Here is a 16,658-nt window from a genome sequence, read left to right as displayed (position 1 = left end):
ACACAGTGAGATCTTGTCTCTACAAAAAAAAAAAAAAAAAAATTCTTGGCCAGGCACGGTAGCTCACGCCTGTAATCCCAGCACTTTGGTTTTGGGAGCCCAAGGCAGGCAGATCACAAGGTCAAGAGATTGAGACTATTCTGGTCAACATGGTGAAACCCCGTCTGTACTAAAAATACAAAAATTAGCTGGGCATAGTGGCACACACCTGTTGTCTACTCAGGAGGCTGATGGAGGAAAATCACTTGAACCCAGGAGGCAGAGGTCGCAGTGAGCCAAGATCGTGCTGCTGTACTCCAGAGCCTGGCAACAGAGCAAGATTCCGTCTCAAAAAAAAAAAAAAAAAAAAAATATTTGTTTTAATTAGCTGGGTGTGGTGGCACAGGCCTGTGTTCCCAGAGGCTGAGGTGGGAGGGCTGCTAAAGCCTGGGAAGTCAAGGCTGCAGTGAGCTATGACTGTCCCACTGCTCTCCAGCCTGGGCAACAGGGCGAGACCCTGTCTTAAAACAAATACATAATAACAAACAAAGTAAAACTGCTCTGCCACTTCCTAGCTGAGTGACTCTGGGAAAGTTATTGAATCTCTCCGTGCCTCCATTTTCCCACAATAATAAAATGGGGGTAATACCTGTTACATAGGATTGTGATAAAGATTAAATTCATCTAGAATGCCTGGGTAAATACTTAGGATAAAATAGATTTCCAAAACTGTAAGGCCAATTTCTACTGAGGCCTATTCCTCAGAAAGAAAACTGAAGACACATAGGAATTGTCATTTCTTGTACTGATCTAATTACCAAACCATGCAACATCTTAATACAAAAGAGAAATCGAAAGGAAGGAAGTGAAGTTTTACTGCCTCATGGTTTTACTGACAAGCAGTTTTTAAATTGCAGGTTCACAGAGGGATTTTGGGCACCCATTAATCCCCTGAAATTATACCTGATTTTGAGGCAGCGTGCTACTTCTATAAATGTCTTCACTGAATTTCCACTAGCTCCAACCCTATTTCTCTATTCTCCTTTACAGCAAATATCCTCACGAAGGTGCTATACTCACTCTCTCAAATTCTGCTTTCATTCTCTCTTAAACCCACTCCAGTAAGAATGTTGAACCAAACCCTCCACTGAAACTAATCTTGCCAAGATCATCTCTCCACATTGCTAAATCCAATGATAAGTTCTCAGTCCTGAGCTGATTTTTAGCAGATTTTTGACACACTTCATCTGCCCCTCCTGCTTGAATACATTTTTCTCATCTGGCTTCCAGGATGCCATATAATATAGTCTACGATTTCTTGGTTTTCCTCCTTTTTTGCTGATCTCTTTATCAGCTTTTGTTGCTGACTGTTGTCTCAGACTTTTTAACGTCCCTGGACTTTGTCCTTGAACCCTTTCTCTTCTCTCCCCTATACTCCACTGGTAATCTCCTCTGGTTTCCCAGCTTTACTTTACTTACACTTGCCACACATTCACAACTATGTATCTCCAACCCAGGTTTCTCACATGAATTCCAGACTCTTACATCATCTTAAAACTGTCTACCTGGCATCTCCACTTGAGTATCTAATACAGCGTTAACCTCAGTGTGTCCAAACTAAGCTCAAGAGGCCAGGTGCGGTGGCTCACGCCTGTAATTCCAACACTTTGGGAGGCTGAGGTGGGCAGATCACTTGAGTCCAGGAATTCGAGACCAGCCTGGCCAACATGGTGAAACCCTGTCTCTACTAAAAATACAAAAATTAGCTGGGTATGGTGGCAGGCACCTGTAGTCTCAGCTACTCAGGAGGCCGAGGCAGGAGAATCACTTGAACCCGGGAAGCAGAGGTTGAAGTGAGCCAAGATTGCGCCACTGCACTCCAGCCTAGGCGACACAGTAAGACTCAATCTTAAAAAAACAAACTAACAACCTGCTCTAAACACAGCCTTCCCATGTCAGCTCCTGACACTGCCATCCTTTTAAGCTGCACAGTCCCAAACCTTGGATTCATCCTTGACTCCTTTCTTTCACCCCTACCCTACAGTGAAATTCATCAGAGACCAGGCATGGTGGCTAATACCTATAATCCCAACACTTGGGGAGGGCGAGACAAGAGGATCACTTGAGCCCAGTAGTTCAAGACCAGCCTGGGCAACATAGTGAGATCCCATTTCTACAGAAAATTTTTAAATTTAGCTGAGCATGGTGGCATACACCTATAGTCCCATCTACTTGGGAGACTTAGGTAGAAGGATCATTTGAGCCAGGGAGGTCAAGGCTGCAGTGAGCCGTGATCACACCACTGCACTCCAGCCTGGGCAACAGAGTGAGATCCTGACTAAAAAAATTTAAAAACTCATCAGAAAATACTGTCGCTCTATCTTCAAAATACATCCAGAAGTCATACACTTTTCACAAGTCTACTAGCAAATGGATGTAAGCACCATCATTTCTCACATGAATAATTAGCATGATAGCCTCCCACCTATCTCGTTATTTCTAGCCTGTTGTCCCAATCTACTGTCCACAAAGGAGTCTTCTGTCCTTTTACCATGCAAATAATGCACTATGGGAGGCCGAAGTGGGAGGACTGTTTGAACTTAGGAGTTTGAGAAGAGCATGGGCAACCCAGGGAGAGTTGTCTCTACTAAGCAGAAATCAATTTTTTTAAAAAAAGAAAGAAGAGAAAATGCAAATCACATCATGTCACTTCTTTGCTCAAAACCATCCAGTGCCTTCCCCATTTCAATTTCAGCCAAAGTCCTTAAAAGGGCCCCAAGGAGCAACTTTACGTGCCCCCACCCCTTACCGGTGCACACCTACCTCAGAAGTCAAAACAGACAACGTAAACTCTGAATGGGAGGTCCTCAGAAAGATCCGTCCAAGTCCTAACCGCTCCCCCCCGCCCCCGTTCCTGGGGACTGCCACCGAAGATTGCCAGGAGCCACCAGAAGCAAGGAGGAAGTACGGGATGGGCTGTCCCTAAGAGCCCCCAGAAGGAAGTAACCCTGCCAACAGACATCTTAATTTCAGACTTCTGACCTCCACAACTGTGGCACAATAAATGTCTGTTGTGTTAAGCCACCAAGCATGTGCTTGTAATGACAGGCCCAGGAAACTGACACACCACTCTAGCCCCTGCTCATTCTGCCCCCACCACGCTGTCTTCCTTGTGTCCACTTTAGGACCCTTCCACTGACTATTCTCCTCTGTCTGGGAAGCTCATGCTGCAGAACTCCGCAGGGCTAACTCCCATACATTTTAGCCTTTTGCTCAAACATAATCCTCTCTATGAGGCCTATCCTGACTCCCCTATTTAAATTGCAACAACCACCATTTTCCCATTTCTTTCCAACTCCCTTACAGTATCTATTTTTTTCCCACAGCATTTATCATATTCTAATATACTACATAACACTCTTGTTTATTACCCACTGGATTCCACTAGAATATAAGCTCCACAGAGGCAGGGTTTTTAGGTTGGTTTGGGTTTTTTTTTCTCTTTTGTTCACTGGTATATCCTAAACATCTATAAACTATGCCTGGCAGATGGTAGCTATTCAATAAATACGTGCTGAATAAATCTGTTGAACAAACATGTATATGTATCTGTCTTTTTCTGGAAACAGAAACCACAGTTTTTATCAGATTAATAAAGTGACCTGCTACCCAAAAAAGGTTTCCAAATCTTTGTTCTCAAGCTTTAAGTGGTTAAGGAAAAGGGAATTCTATCCTAAAAGACCCCAACTCTAAAAAAAGCAAACAAAACCCCAAAAATACTCATACTATGACTTCATATCTTACAAATGGCAGATATAAGTTTAAATTTCATACTCCCAAAACCTAATTTTGCTAAAGAAAAAAAAGACAGTCCACTATAATTTAATGGCTTGAGAAGTACCCTCACCCACTTTTCACAGAACCTTGTACACTAAAAAGTGCATCCAGGATGAGCTTATGTCTCTACCAACTTAAGCAACAAAGGGTGGCCATCAGTGTGAAGCATTCACATGAGCCAATCAAAGTTCCATACAGCTCAAGAACATGATCCAATGCTCCACCTAGGTAAAATCCTATCCAAAGTAGGGGAGCAGAACCAAAGTAAGTCATAACCTGTCTAGCATCTATCCTTACTATGGAATAAACAGATGCTTACTCAAAATACAACACTTTTTAAGACCTTGAGAAACCATAGAAGAGATGTCATTTACACACGCCTTCAGCATGAACCATAAAGTGTAACAATGAAAGGCAGTCAAGCATAGGAAAACCTGTTAATGGATTTTGATAACAGCAGAAAGGCACCCCCTACATTCCTTATTATTCCTGCAACATATTTCAGCTACTACTAAACAGGTCTAGGCTAACACAATCACACCAAACACCAGAATTCAACATATTACTTATTCAAGCATACATTCTTCAGACATATCTTTTATATTAAATCAATGACCATTACAGAGGAAAACATGCACATCTGCTGTCAGGCAATCTTTCTTGTTCCATCAGCAAGTGGATTCACAATGCAACCAAGTCCTAGTCCTTACCTTTTCTGGTTCCATTCTCCCAACAGAGGAACTTCAAGGATACAGAATCTATGAAATACTTTGAAGAGAAAGGCATTTTAAACTCTAATTAACTCAGTTTGCCTTGAGCTGCTTTTTTTTGAGAAGAAGTCTCGCTCTTGTCCCCCAGGCTGGAATGCGATGGTGCAATCTTGGCTCACTGCAACCTCCGCCTCCCCAGTTCAAGCGATTCTCCTACCTCAGCCTCCTGAGTAGCTGAGACTACAGGTGCCTGCCACCACACCCGGCTAATTTTTGTACTTTTAGTAGAGACGGGGTTTCACCATGTTGGCCAGGCTGTTCTCAAATTCCCAACCTCAAATGATCTGCCCACCTCGGCCTCCTAAAGTGCTGGGATTACAGGCGTGAGCCACCGCACTCAGCCTGCCTTAAGCTGTTTTTTTAAATACTGGTAAGACCTTCACATCTCAGAACACATCATTTTATCAAATCCCAAACCCAACCACTCTTCATCACCTGTACCACTACCACACTAACTCAGGCCCACAGCATATCCCTTGCAGAGTCTGGCCACACTCCCCATCAGTCTGCCTGCTTCCACTCTGACTGGCAGCAGTCTGACTTTCTTTGTTTTCAACTTGAGAGCAGTTACTGTTTATTTAAATTGATCAGACTAGAGAAGCAATCATGGTAGACACCTCAGTTCATTCTTCTAAGAAGCCTGTTGATCTGGTCCTCCCTGTTGCCAGCATCTCCACCTTCTACAAAATGAGTGGTTTATCTTCATTCTACCTTGTGGAGAAAATAATTTGAAGGGCCACAGGAAGTTATTTGCTTTTTTTTTTTTTTTTTTTTTTTTTTTTTTTTTTTTTTTTTGAGACAGAGTATCGCTCTGTCATCCAGGCTGGAGTGTAGTGGCCGAATCTCAGCTCACTGCAAGCTCCGCCTCCTGGGTTTATGCCATTCTCCTGCCTCAGCCTCCCGAGTAGCTGGGACTACAGGCGCCCGCCACCTCGCCCAGCTAGTTTTTTTTATTTTTTAGTAGAGACAGGGTTTCACCGGGTTAGCCAGGATGGTCTCGATCTCCTGATCTTGTGATCCGCCCGTCTCGGCCTCCCAAAATGCTGGGATTACAGGCTTGAGCCACCACGCCCAGCCCGTTATTTGCTTTTTTAAAGTGTTTTCCAACAGTATAGATCTCATGAATCAGATCCTCCATGCAGATGATGCCATATTTACCAAGAGATAGAGCAATCAAAGCGTTATCTGTCAAAGCAATTTGCTTATTGATTTTGCCATAACCACACTTGTAGATTATTTCATTTACTGACTTCAGATTTGGGTTCCCCCATGTAATATATGGCTCTACAATCCTCAGCGTGTTAACTGAAGCCTTGTTGAGCTTCACAAATGTTCCATTGAAGATTTGACAAAGGCAAAGAAGCTGCAACACCTTTCGGACCTCTGGGCTCACACCACTGATACCTCTGATCCTGATGACAAAGGCCAATTTGGGTTCTGCAGGTACATAGAAGTTGCCAGCTTTTCTTGCCATCCTTGCCATTCGAATTTCAGTTCTGTACATCTGCCTATATTCCTAGTGATAGTGCTTTGCTTTTACATAGATAGTGCTTTGCTTCCTCCTTGCCTTTCAAAGCATGTTTTGGGCGAACTTCTTTCTTAGGCGCTTGATCTTCAGTTCTGTGAAATTCCTTTGCTTTTTCTTAAGGGTTTCTGGCACAGCGGGAACCTTCTTCTCTTCAACACCCTCCACGGTTCCAGCTGGTAAAGAGCGCAGTCTAACTTTCACACAGCAGCCAAAGTGATCTTTGTAAGACAGAGATCAGATTCTGTCACACATACCCTGATGAATACCTTCCAGTGGCATTATACTTAAAATGAAAGCCAGAGTCTTAGCATGGTCCACAGCGAACTTTATGACCTGGCTCCTGCCCCTCTTTCCTGGTATCACCTCCTGCTGTTCTCCCAGAGTTTTTCCACTGTTCCTTGACCAAACCAACAGGCTTCCACCTCGGGGCTTTTGCACTTGATGTTACCTCTGCCTGGAAAGCTCTATTCCTATACCTCTGCATGGTTCCTTAGCCTGTTCAAGGCCTTGTTCAAATGTCACCTCTTCAGAGAAGCCATCTCTGAATAACCTACTTAAAATGGTGCCATCCATACACCGTGTCTCTCTGTCTGAGTATCACGGATGCCTCATTTTATAATTCGTTTAATCTGAGTCAGAACTGAAGCATTTATTTCCCTGTAAAATGAAATCTGTGCAGAACAAATGCTATTTTACAGGCCACTCATTTTGAAGTTAAACACAATATATAAACAAATATACACACCTTTAAAAAAAAAAAAAAAAAAAAAAAAACATGTTTTGGCCAGGCGCAGTGGCTCACGCCTGTAATCCCAGCACTCTGGGAGGCCGAGGCGGGTGGATCACCTGAAGTCAGGAGTTCCAGACCATCCTGGCCAACACGGTGAAACCTTGTCTCTACTAAAACTACAAAAATTAGCCAGGCATGGTGGTGGGTGCCTGTAATCCCAGCTACTCGGAAGGCTAAGGCAGGAGAATGGCTTGAATACTGGAGGCAGAGATTGTAGTGAGCCAAGATTGTGCCACTGCACTCCATCCTGGGCAACAGAGGAAGACTCTGCCTCAAAACACAAAACAAAACCAAAAAACTGTGCTTTAGTGTATGGTTTTCCTTTATCATTCTTAATTTAAAACTATTACCAGCCTGGGCAACATGGGAAAACCCTGTCTCTACAAAAAATACAAAAATTAGCCCAGCATGGTGGTGCACACCTGTAGTCCCAGCTACTTTGGAGGCTGGGGTGGGAGGATGGCTTGAGCCCAGGAGGTCAAGTTTACAGTGAGCCATGATGGTGCCACTGCACTCCAGCCTGGGTGATAGAGTAAGACCCTGTCTCAAAAAAATAAAAGCATTAAAAAGAAGTGCTACATGTACAAGAAGTTTATGATTGTAGTACTAGATAGAGTAGAAAAAAGAATAATGGAAATACGCCAACTGTCCAATAACGGGAAAATACTTAAGGAACATATATGTGAAAAAAAACATAATACAACCATGTTAATATAAGTCATCATAGCAAAACTTTATAATAATGTATTAATTTTTAATATATGTTAATAATGAGTACATAGAAGCAGAAAGGTGTTTATTAAGGAGTTTTTTTGTTTTTTTGTTTTTTTGATATGGAGTCTTCCTCTTGTTGCCCAGGCTGGAGTGCAGTGGCGTGATCTCGGCTCACTGCAACCTCCACCTCCCGGGTTCAAGCGATTCTCCTGCCTCAGCCTCCTGAGTAGCTGGGATTACAGATGCGCACCACCACACCTGGCTAATTTCTGTATTTTTAGTACAGACAGGATTTCACCATGTTGGCCAGACTGGTTTCGATCTCCTGACCTCATGATCTGCCTGCCCTGGCCTCTCCCAAAGTGCTGGGATTACAGGCGTGAGCCACTGTGCCCAATCAGTGTTTTTTTTTTTTAAGCTGTAATGATAGTGACAAAGAAGTCCAACCTTTATATTGCACAAATATTTACTAACCATGTAGCATGTATGTGCCTGACCAGCCCTGACAGATGAGGATTCAATAGCAAACAAGAACTGTCCCTGTGCTTTCAGAGCTCACAGGGCAGCAAACCCGCTGACAAGTACAGGTGCAATTACAATGAGGCACAATAAGAGATGGCTCGAGGGAGTACAGGTGCCAGGGAGAGCACCCTGGGCACAGCCCTAACTGAGGAAGGCTTTCCAAATGAAATGATCCCTAAACTGAGACCTGAAAAATAAATAGGAGCTAAGAAGCAAAAGGAGGGGAAGATAAACAGGTATGAATCAGTGGGTGCTTGGGGTGAGAGGCAAGAGAAGACATGAAACAGAATATGTGAACTATTATTTTTTAAAAACCTAAAATTACTTCTATATTTGATGGCAGAATTTTTGGTAAAATTTATCTTATATAAAATATGATACTACGTTGGGCACAGTGGTGCACAGTGATACTAGGTTGGGCACACCTGTAATCCCAGCATTTGGGGAAGCCAATGGGGGAGGGCTGCTTGATCCCAGGAGTTCAGGACCAGCCTGGGCAACATAGCAAGACCTCCTCTCTACCAAAAAAAGAAAAAAAAGAAATATATATATATATATATATACACATACACACACACACACACACATACACACACACATATACATAAATATATACATATACACATATATGAGATATTAAATGAAAGCCAACAGTGATACTTTACCAACCACTCTGGCTTCTCAAAGCTTATTTGTCCTGTGGCTACTACCTCTCTTTCCTTCAGCCTAACCTACTATCTGACCAAAAACGAGCAGTGGCAGGAAGTAATTTTAACACATCACACAGGTGCACACATAACTCTTTATCAAGACTGACCAACACACTTCCTATCCCCACATTACAAATTTGGGGCCAAAATTACTCAGACAGACGTGTACCCTCCAGTCTCTCTGGCTGACATGCTACCTTATTACCTCGCCCCAGTTCCCTTCAGATGCCAACAGACACTCCATGCCTAGCATTCCAAGCCTGTCCTCCTTGGTCTACCTAACTTATCTGGCACCACTCCTCCCCACAAATTCTGTACTTCAACCAGGTTCTCTTTACTGAACGCTGCGCATACCATATGCATTCCTGCCTCAGGCCGACCCCTGCCTGGACTGTCCTAACCTGCTCTCCCAGTCTGCTATTCAAACAGCACCCATTCTTCAATGGCCCACTCAGCTTTTTAATGGATCTTTGGTTAACTTCTTTAATCTCTAACCTGAAACTGAACTATATTTGTTATGCTAAACAGTAAGTACTTGGTTAAATTTCGCTTTTGTTCTAGAAATCTCTAAATGTTGTATTCTTGTAAGGCTTCCCTCCTAAATTCTGCCGCCAAAGATAGTAACTTTTATTTCTTTCGTATCCCACTAACAGCAACATTAAACTTGGAAAACACACCTCCCACACCTGTTGGCTAGCGGACAGATCCTGGGTGGAAAGATGAGCCAGAGAGCATTCAGTGCCAGCTGCTCTTCTCTGGAACTGTAGGTTCAAGCACCAAGATTAGGACTAGACTTACGTGCTACTTTGGGACAGGAAATGGCATATACACTAAAAATGCGAGATAGTTAAAGGACACCCCCCAAAAAAATTAAACATGAGGAAAAACATGTGTTCCTAATGAGGCAAACCCCACCATATTACAAGTCTCCCCAGTACCTTCTATACTATGTAGCTAATAATACAAATAAATAATAAATCTAATCTATTTGATAAATGAATAGATTTAATACCAGTAAGAGAAATATGAAGGTTAATAGGTATAACCAACAGCCTAGAGTTTAATTAATAAAGCTCCAAGGTAATCCCTGTGTCAGTTTAAAAGATGCTAATGAATTATTTTTACATTTTTTCAAATCCAGAAATAAACTAAGCCATTCTCTAGGAAGAAAAAAGGTCAGGCTTTACTTACAGAGTCTTGCTCTTTATCCAGGCTGCAGTGCAGTGGCACGATCTCGGCTCACTGCAATCTCCACCTCCCAGGTTCAAGCAATTCTCGTACCTCAGCCTCCCGAGTAGCTGGGATTATAGGCATGTGCCACCATGCCCAGCTAGATTTTTTTGTATTTTTAGTAGAGATGGGGTTTGGCCATGTTGGCCAGGCTGGTCTCAAACTACTGACCTCAAGTGATCCACCTACCTCGGCCTCCCAAAATGCTGGGATTACAGGCGTGAGCCACCGCACCCAGCCCAGGCTTTACTTCTTTCGGGAGATAGGGTGGCAGGGGTTTCAGAATGAACTGAAAAACCAAATACTGTGTCCCTTTCATTTGGCAAGAACTCCTTTTCCAAAGAAGGGACTCAGAAAAGATGAAATTATTTATATAACATCTGAGAGAACATTCTTAAAAGACAACAAAATATACAGAAAGGTATTTTGGATCCAGGAGAATACAACCTCTTCCAAGAAGAGATTTACTCTCTACTCCCTAGGAACTATTAATAACATGGAAAATCCCACTCAAGTTACATGAGGTCACACATCCACAATAAAGGTAGCTGCCTGAAGGTGGTCTGCCAAGATAAACACCAACTTGTTAACTCCCTAAGTGCTATGCAGATGCCCAAGGTATATGTACACTTAATGACTCTCTAGGTTGTTGGAGTATCATGTTTCTACTATTACTACAGTTCTTTCAGTCCACATTTTAGTGGGTTTTTTTTTCATATCTGTTCCCCACTTTTCGTCATGACTTCCAGGAGGGTAGGGGCACATCTTACTCATTTTTATATCCCCAATGCCTAGCACTGTATCTTCCAAGAGACTCTAAAAAAATAAAATACTGCCAAATGAATGGGCAAGCTCAAAATGTCACTCAGATAATCCCTTATTAACAGCTAACTGCCCAGAGAAAGGGAGACTTGGATGACAGCAGCTTCCTAGAAAACATGACCTGAAATTACAGATCATTTCTATAACAAGTTACATTTCACTTACTAAGCAACTGGTCTCTCCTTTCAGAATAAATTTTACTGTTCATGATCAGTGTAAGTATATGGCAAGCATGATTATTCTGAAATCTCTTCTTTTCAAACTAAACACATAGCTCCCAGGCACCCATAGGAATCACAGGAGAAGAAGAGGGAGAGGCAGTAGACATTAGTTTCAAACCTGTAACTCTCTTAGAGTCAAACAAAAGTAGAAAATACTAATAGAAAACCTGGTCGGGCGTGGTGGCTCAAGCCTGTAATCCCAGCACTTTGGGAGGCCGAGAGGGGCAGATCACGAGGTCAGGAGATCGAGACCATCCTGGCTAACACGGTGAAATCCCGTCTCTACTAAAAAATACAAAAAACTAGCCGGGCGAGGTGGCGGGCGCCTGTAGTCCCAGCTACTCGAGAGGTTGAGGCAGGAGAATGGCATAAACCCAGGAGGCGGAGCTTGCAGTGAGCTGAGATCCAGCTACTATACTCCAGCCCGGGTAACAGAGTGAGATTCCGTCTTAAAAAAAAAAAAAAAAAGAAAACTTGTCAGAAACTATTTAAAGACAAGTAAAGGACACCATCATCTCCCAGAACTTATCATCAACAGAACAGGTGAAGCTTAACAAAGAAAGATAAATTAAGCCGGGCATGACAGCTCACACCTGTACTCCTAATACTCTGGGAGGCCGAGGTGGGAGGATCGCTTGAGCCCAGGAGGTCAAGGCTGCAGTGAACTATGATTACACCAGTCCAGCCTGGGCAACAAAGCAAGACTCTGTCTCAAAAGAAGAAGAAAAAAAAAAAAAAAAGATAAAGTATAAGAGTGCCTGGCCTTCACTTAATGAAGCCCAAGTTATAAATTCTCATAACCCATTAAGTTTATAATTGAAAGAGTATCAAGCACATAGCTTTATCTATGTACATAAAAACAAACGTAAGTTCAGTAATTCATACCAGAAACCAGGTAATCACAAGTCCAACAGTTTACCTTATCTTTGAAATACACTATGTAGTTGGCTAATTTCACAATAATCAATTCTTACGGGATCCTCTTAGAATAGCCACTCAAAGAGAAAATTTCAAATACTGACCTCTAATTCAATGTAATATAAACAAGAAGTCTTCTGTCCAGAATTATACCAAATGGCCACAATTCCTTTCTCAGAAACACCATAAACAGGCTGAAGCTCTCCACAAATCTTCTCTGTAAGTGGATCCCACGGTGGTTGTGACACGGTGCTGAGTGCACATATAGTTACTCCTAGACAATCACCTCCTAAAAGAAGACAGATGACTATCACTGTGTCTAAATGAAACAACTTCAAAAATGCAGCTCTGCCAACTAGTGTCATTAGCGTTTTCTAAACGAAACAGGTGTCACAGATGAGCTCAAAATAGGTCAAACTCCTCTCTCCTTGGTGCTTTAGCAACATTCAACTCCCTAACACCTCCCCCAAATGCTGGATTCTTTTTAATGGTGTCTTACATCGGGTATGTTTCTCAACATTAGGAAGGTTTAAAGAAGCTGCGAGGATGGGAGGATGGTGGAACATAAAGAAGCAGGGAGGCCGGGTACAGTGGCTCACACTTGTAATCCCAGCACTTTGGGAGGCCGAGGTGGGTGAATCACTTGAGGTCAGGAGTTTGAGACCAGCCTGGCCAACATGGTGAAACCCCGTTTCTACTACAAATACAAAAATTAGCTGGGCATGGTGGCAGGCGCCTGTAATCTCAGCTACTTGGGAGGCTGAGGCAGGAGAATCGCTAGAACCCGGGAGGCAGAGGTTGCAGTGAGCTGAGATCGCGCCACGGCACTCTAGCCTGGGAGACAGAATGAGACTCCGTCTCAAAAAAAAGAAAAAAGAAAAGAAAGAAGGATCTATTTTGATACTGGGAGTCTAAACTGAATGATTCTGGAGAAATTCACAGACGGGGCTGAGGCTCACCTTCATGACAGCTATATCAAAGGCCTAAATTTCCAAGGCTCAGAAATCACTACAGTAAGCATATCAACAGCATGTGATACTCTCCAAGCATTTTGCAACCTTAACATTTCCATCCTTTATAGTACTTTGATATCCTCAAAAGATGTCCTGGATTTCAAAGCCAGTCCCACATCAACAAGGCTGGCAATCAGCATCCCAGAAAACTGCAAGGAGGTTAAGACCCAAGCAAAATGCACTTGGGGATGCAAGGAATTTGTCAGCACCTATATTCTCCTAAGAAGCGGTAAAAATATGGCCACTTCCTACAGGAAGAAACTAATGCCAAATAACCAAACCAAAAGTGAGAAAACCTAAATTATATTAACTTCTCATGGGAAGAGGCACTTAACCAGGTAAATTCTGAGTCAAAACAGTTTAGCGGGGAGAAAGAAAGGACCCATATTAACTGTTCTAATTACAAGTTACTCTTTGACTCTTCAGAGCTTATTTCCTTAATGATTAAACGGGAATAAACAATTTGAGGGCAGGTGCGATGACACCTGTCATCCCAGCACCTTGGGAGGCTAAGGAGGGAGGATCACGAGGTCAGGAGATTGAGACCATCCTGACTAACACACAGTGAAACTCCACCTCTACTAAATACAAAAAAAATAGCTGGCCTGGTGGCGGGCACCTGTAGTCCCAGCTACTCGGGAAGCTGAGGCAGGAGAATGGCATGAACTCGGGAGGCAGAGCTTGTAGTGACCCGAGATCGTGCCACTGCACTCCAGCCTGGGCAACAGAGTGAGACTTCGTATCCAAAAAAAAAAAGGGCCTCTGAAATCATTTCAGGAACTTAGAGTTAATTCTGGCTCTCTCTACATCTTTATATTAAAGGGTCCTGGACCTGTGATTGTTGAGGTAGCAGGGAAAACTGCTACTTGTTCCCATTCCTAATAGAAACCATCTTTTGATGACATTCCCAATGTATTTTTCCACAAACAATATACTTACAAATTTCTGGGACTGAAAAATTGCTGAATTTGTTAAAAGAGAAGAAAAAGGTGGCCCAGCAAGATGGCTCATGCCTGTAATCCCTGCACTTTGGGAGACCAAGGTGGGTGGATTGCATAAGCCCAAAAATTCGAAACCAGCCTGGGCAACATGGCAATACCCCATCTTTAACAAAACAAAACAAAACAAAACAAAAAAGTTGGCCAGGTGTGGTGACATGCACTTTTAGTCCCAGCTACTGCCAGAAGGTGGGGCGGGAGGGGTGGCTGAGGTGAGGACGGCTGTCACCCAGGTTGGAGTGCAGTGGCGCCATCATGTCACACTGCAGCCTCAACTTCCCAGGTTCAGGTGATCATCCCATCATAGCCTCCCAAGTAGCTGGAACCACAGGAATGCACCATCACACCCAGCTAATATTTCTTATTATTTCTGTAAAGACAGGGTCTCCCTATGTTACCCAGGTTGTCTTTTTTTCCCCCCGAGACGGAGTCTTGCTCTGTCGCTCAGGCTGGAGTGCAGTGGTGCAATCTTGACTCACTGAAACCTCCACCTCCCAGGTTCAGGTGATTCTCCTGTCTCAGCCTCCCAAGTAGCTGGGATTACAGGTGCCCGCCACCATGCCAGGGTAATTTTTGTGTTTTTAGTAGAGACAGGGTTTCACCGTATTGGCTAGGCTGGTCTCAAACTCCTGGCTTTGTGACCCACCTGCCTCAGCCTCCCAAAGTGCTGGGATTACAGGTGTGAGCCACCGCCCCCGGCCCCTTTTTTTTTTTTTCTTTTTTTAAAGAGACAAAGTTTTCTATGTTGCCCAGGCTGGCCTCAAACTCCTGGGCCAAAGCGACCCTCTGGCCTCCGCCTTCCAAGTAGCTGGAACTATAGATACATGCCACATGCCCAGCATGCACTTTTATATTTTCAAGGGATTTCCGTATCTATTTGTTCACTTCAGTTTATGTACTACTGCCCCTATGTGACAGCTAAGGAAGTAGGGCACATAATCATACTTCAAGCCCACAGTTCAGGTGGAAGTGGACTCTAGGTCTTCTCATGCCAACCAGGAGTCATGGCTTATTTTTCTTATGCACAGAGGCTATCACAGTTCAGGACATTTTAGTGAAGCCAGAAGAAACAGGAATTACATGGCCTGGTGTGGTGGCTCACGCCTGTAACCCCAGCCCTTTGGGAGGCCAAGGTGGGCAGATCATCTGAGGTTGGGAGTTCGAGACCAGCCTGACTAACATGGAGAAACTCCATCTCTACCAAAAATACAAAATTAGCTGGGCGTGGTGGTACATGCCTGTAATCCCAACTACTTGGGAGGTTGAGGCAGGAGAATCGCTTGAACCTAGGAGGCGGAGGTTGCGGTGAGCTGAGATCACACCATTGCACTCCAGCCTGGGCAACAAGAGCGAAACCCCGTCTCAAAAAAAAAAAAAAAAAAACCCAGGAATTATGTAGCACATATAAAGTATGTTTTAAATACTTGGAGAGCTCTCTCCACTGTAATAAACATATCTCTTAGCAAAATATTGTTTCTAGAGTTATAAATAGTATTCTCCCATAGGCCACCCAGATCTCAGATCTCATCTTGATTCCAATGGGCACTACACAAGAATACACGGGTTGTTTAATTTATATTCATTTTATTATTTTTCAGGACAGTGCCTCTAAGCCAGGAAATAGCCTTCAAGTGGAAGTGGAAACATACACAGGCTAAGTTAAATGCTATATTCAAGCCACTCAATGTTCAGTCTCATTCTAAGTAATCAGGCCACTGACCCAGTGTCAGTCAGCATCATCTTCAATCTCCCTATGAAGAGCTGAAGGAAAAGAAAATCTAATTAAAAGCCCAAGAAAAAAATCCACTTTAATCAAAACAACTAAAAGGCCAAGGGACTTTAAGGTAGGAAAAAAACTTAAGACATGAAAAAATTAGGAATTAAAAAAAGGATGTCAAGAGGGAAAAAGAGGAGATACTGCAATTTTTTTTTTAGACTAGTCAAATACAGTAGTGAGAAGAGGGAAAGAGTAGAATAAGGAGTTTGATTTGTAACCATCAATTAAGATAAACCACTAACTTCAGCCTGATATTGTAATTTAAATGACTAAAAGCAAGCCAATTAAAAATGACTTTCCAAACAGAAAAGGCATAAAACTATAGAAAAATGATGAAATACGAAGGGTTAAAATACAGAGAACCACAATTTTAGGAATATTTTACTACGAAGAACAGGAAACTGAACGTTTAAATACATACAAAAGCAAAAGGAAGGAAACAATACATTTAGCTCTATCAAAATCAACAGAAAACCATCTACTATGAACCTCTGTTGACATCTTCTCCCAAGTGAAACAATACAGATGAGGTTCACAGACTTAGCCAGTGATAAGACCTACTAGTCTGTAATCATCCCTGGGCAACAGACAAGGGCTATCAGAGGACCCAATAGATGGAAGCCAATGCTAGAAGGCAGAACTAGTTTCCTAAAAAAAAAAAAAAAAATCCGCCAAGGCCAGGAACAGTGGCTCATGCTGTAATCCCAGCACTTTGGGAGCCTGAGGCAGGAGGATCACTTGAGGCCAGGAGTTCAAGACCAGCCTGGGCAACACAGGGAGACCCTAGAAAAATATTAACACTTGTTTTAACTGAAAACAAATCAGTCAA

General features: G+C 42.9%; 2 protein-coding genes across 16 annotated transcripts in view; both read right to left on the bottom strand.

Moving 5' to 3' along the window:
• Nucleotides 1-16,658, bottom strand: part of RERE (arginine-glutamic acid dipeptide repeats) — a 468,002-nt gene that overhangs the window by 428,377 nt on the left and 22,967 nt on the right. For 5 of the 15 annotated variants that reach the window (XM_065534711.1, XM_074021190.1, XM_065534696.1 and 2 more), the window contains exon 2: nucleotides 12,146-12,330. The exons of 9 other annotated variants lie outside the window; for them this stretch is intronic. The gene's annotated coding sequence lies outside the window, so the exon portion shown is untranslated. Of the gene's footprint in view, nucleotides 1-208; nucleotides 1,864-12,145; nucleotides 12,331-16,658 lie in introns of all 15 variants that reach the window. One more of the 15 variants, XM_065534714.1, reaches the window with a different exon arrangement.
• On the bottom strand, nucleotides 3,324-9,708 carry LOC135968381 (large ribosomal subunit protein uL30-like). Its single transcript, XM_065534751.1, has one exon. The coding sequence runs from the start codon at nucleotides 6,088-6,090 to the stop codon at nucleotides 5,569-5,571; it is 522 nt and encodes a 173-aa protein (XP_065390823.1). The 5' UTR covers nucleotides 6,091-9,708; the 3' UTR covers nucleotides 3,324-5,568.

This window comes from Macaca fascicularis, chromosome 1, assembly GCF_037993035.2.
Source record: "Macaca fascicularis isolate 582-1 chromosome 1, T2T-MFA8v1.1".
Classification (NCBI taxonomy): Eukaryota; Metazoa; Chordata; class Mammalia; order Primates; family Cercopithecidae; genus Macaca; species Macaca fascicularis.
The sequence above is the reverse complement of the archived record's forward strand: the minus strand, read 5'-3'. Positions and strand labels throughout refer to the sequence as shown.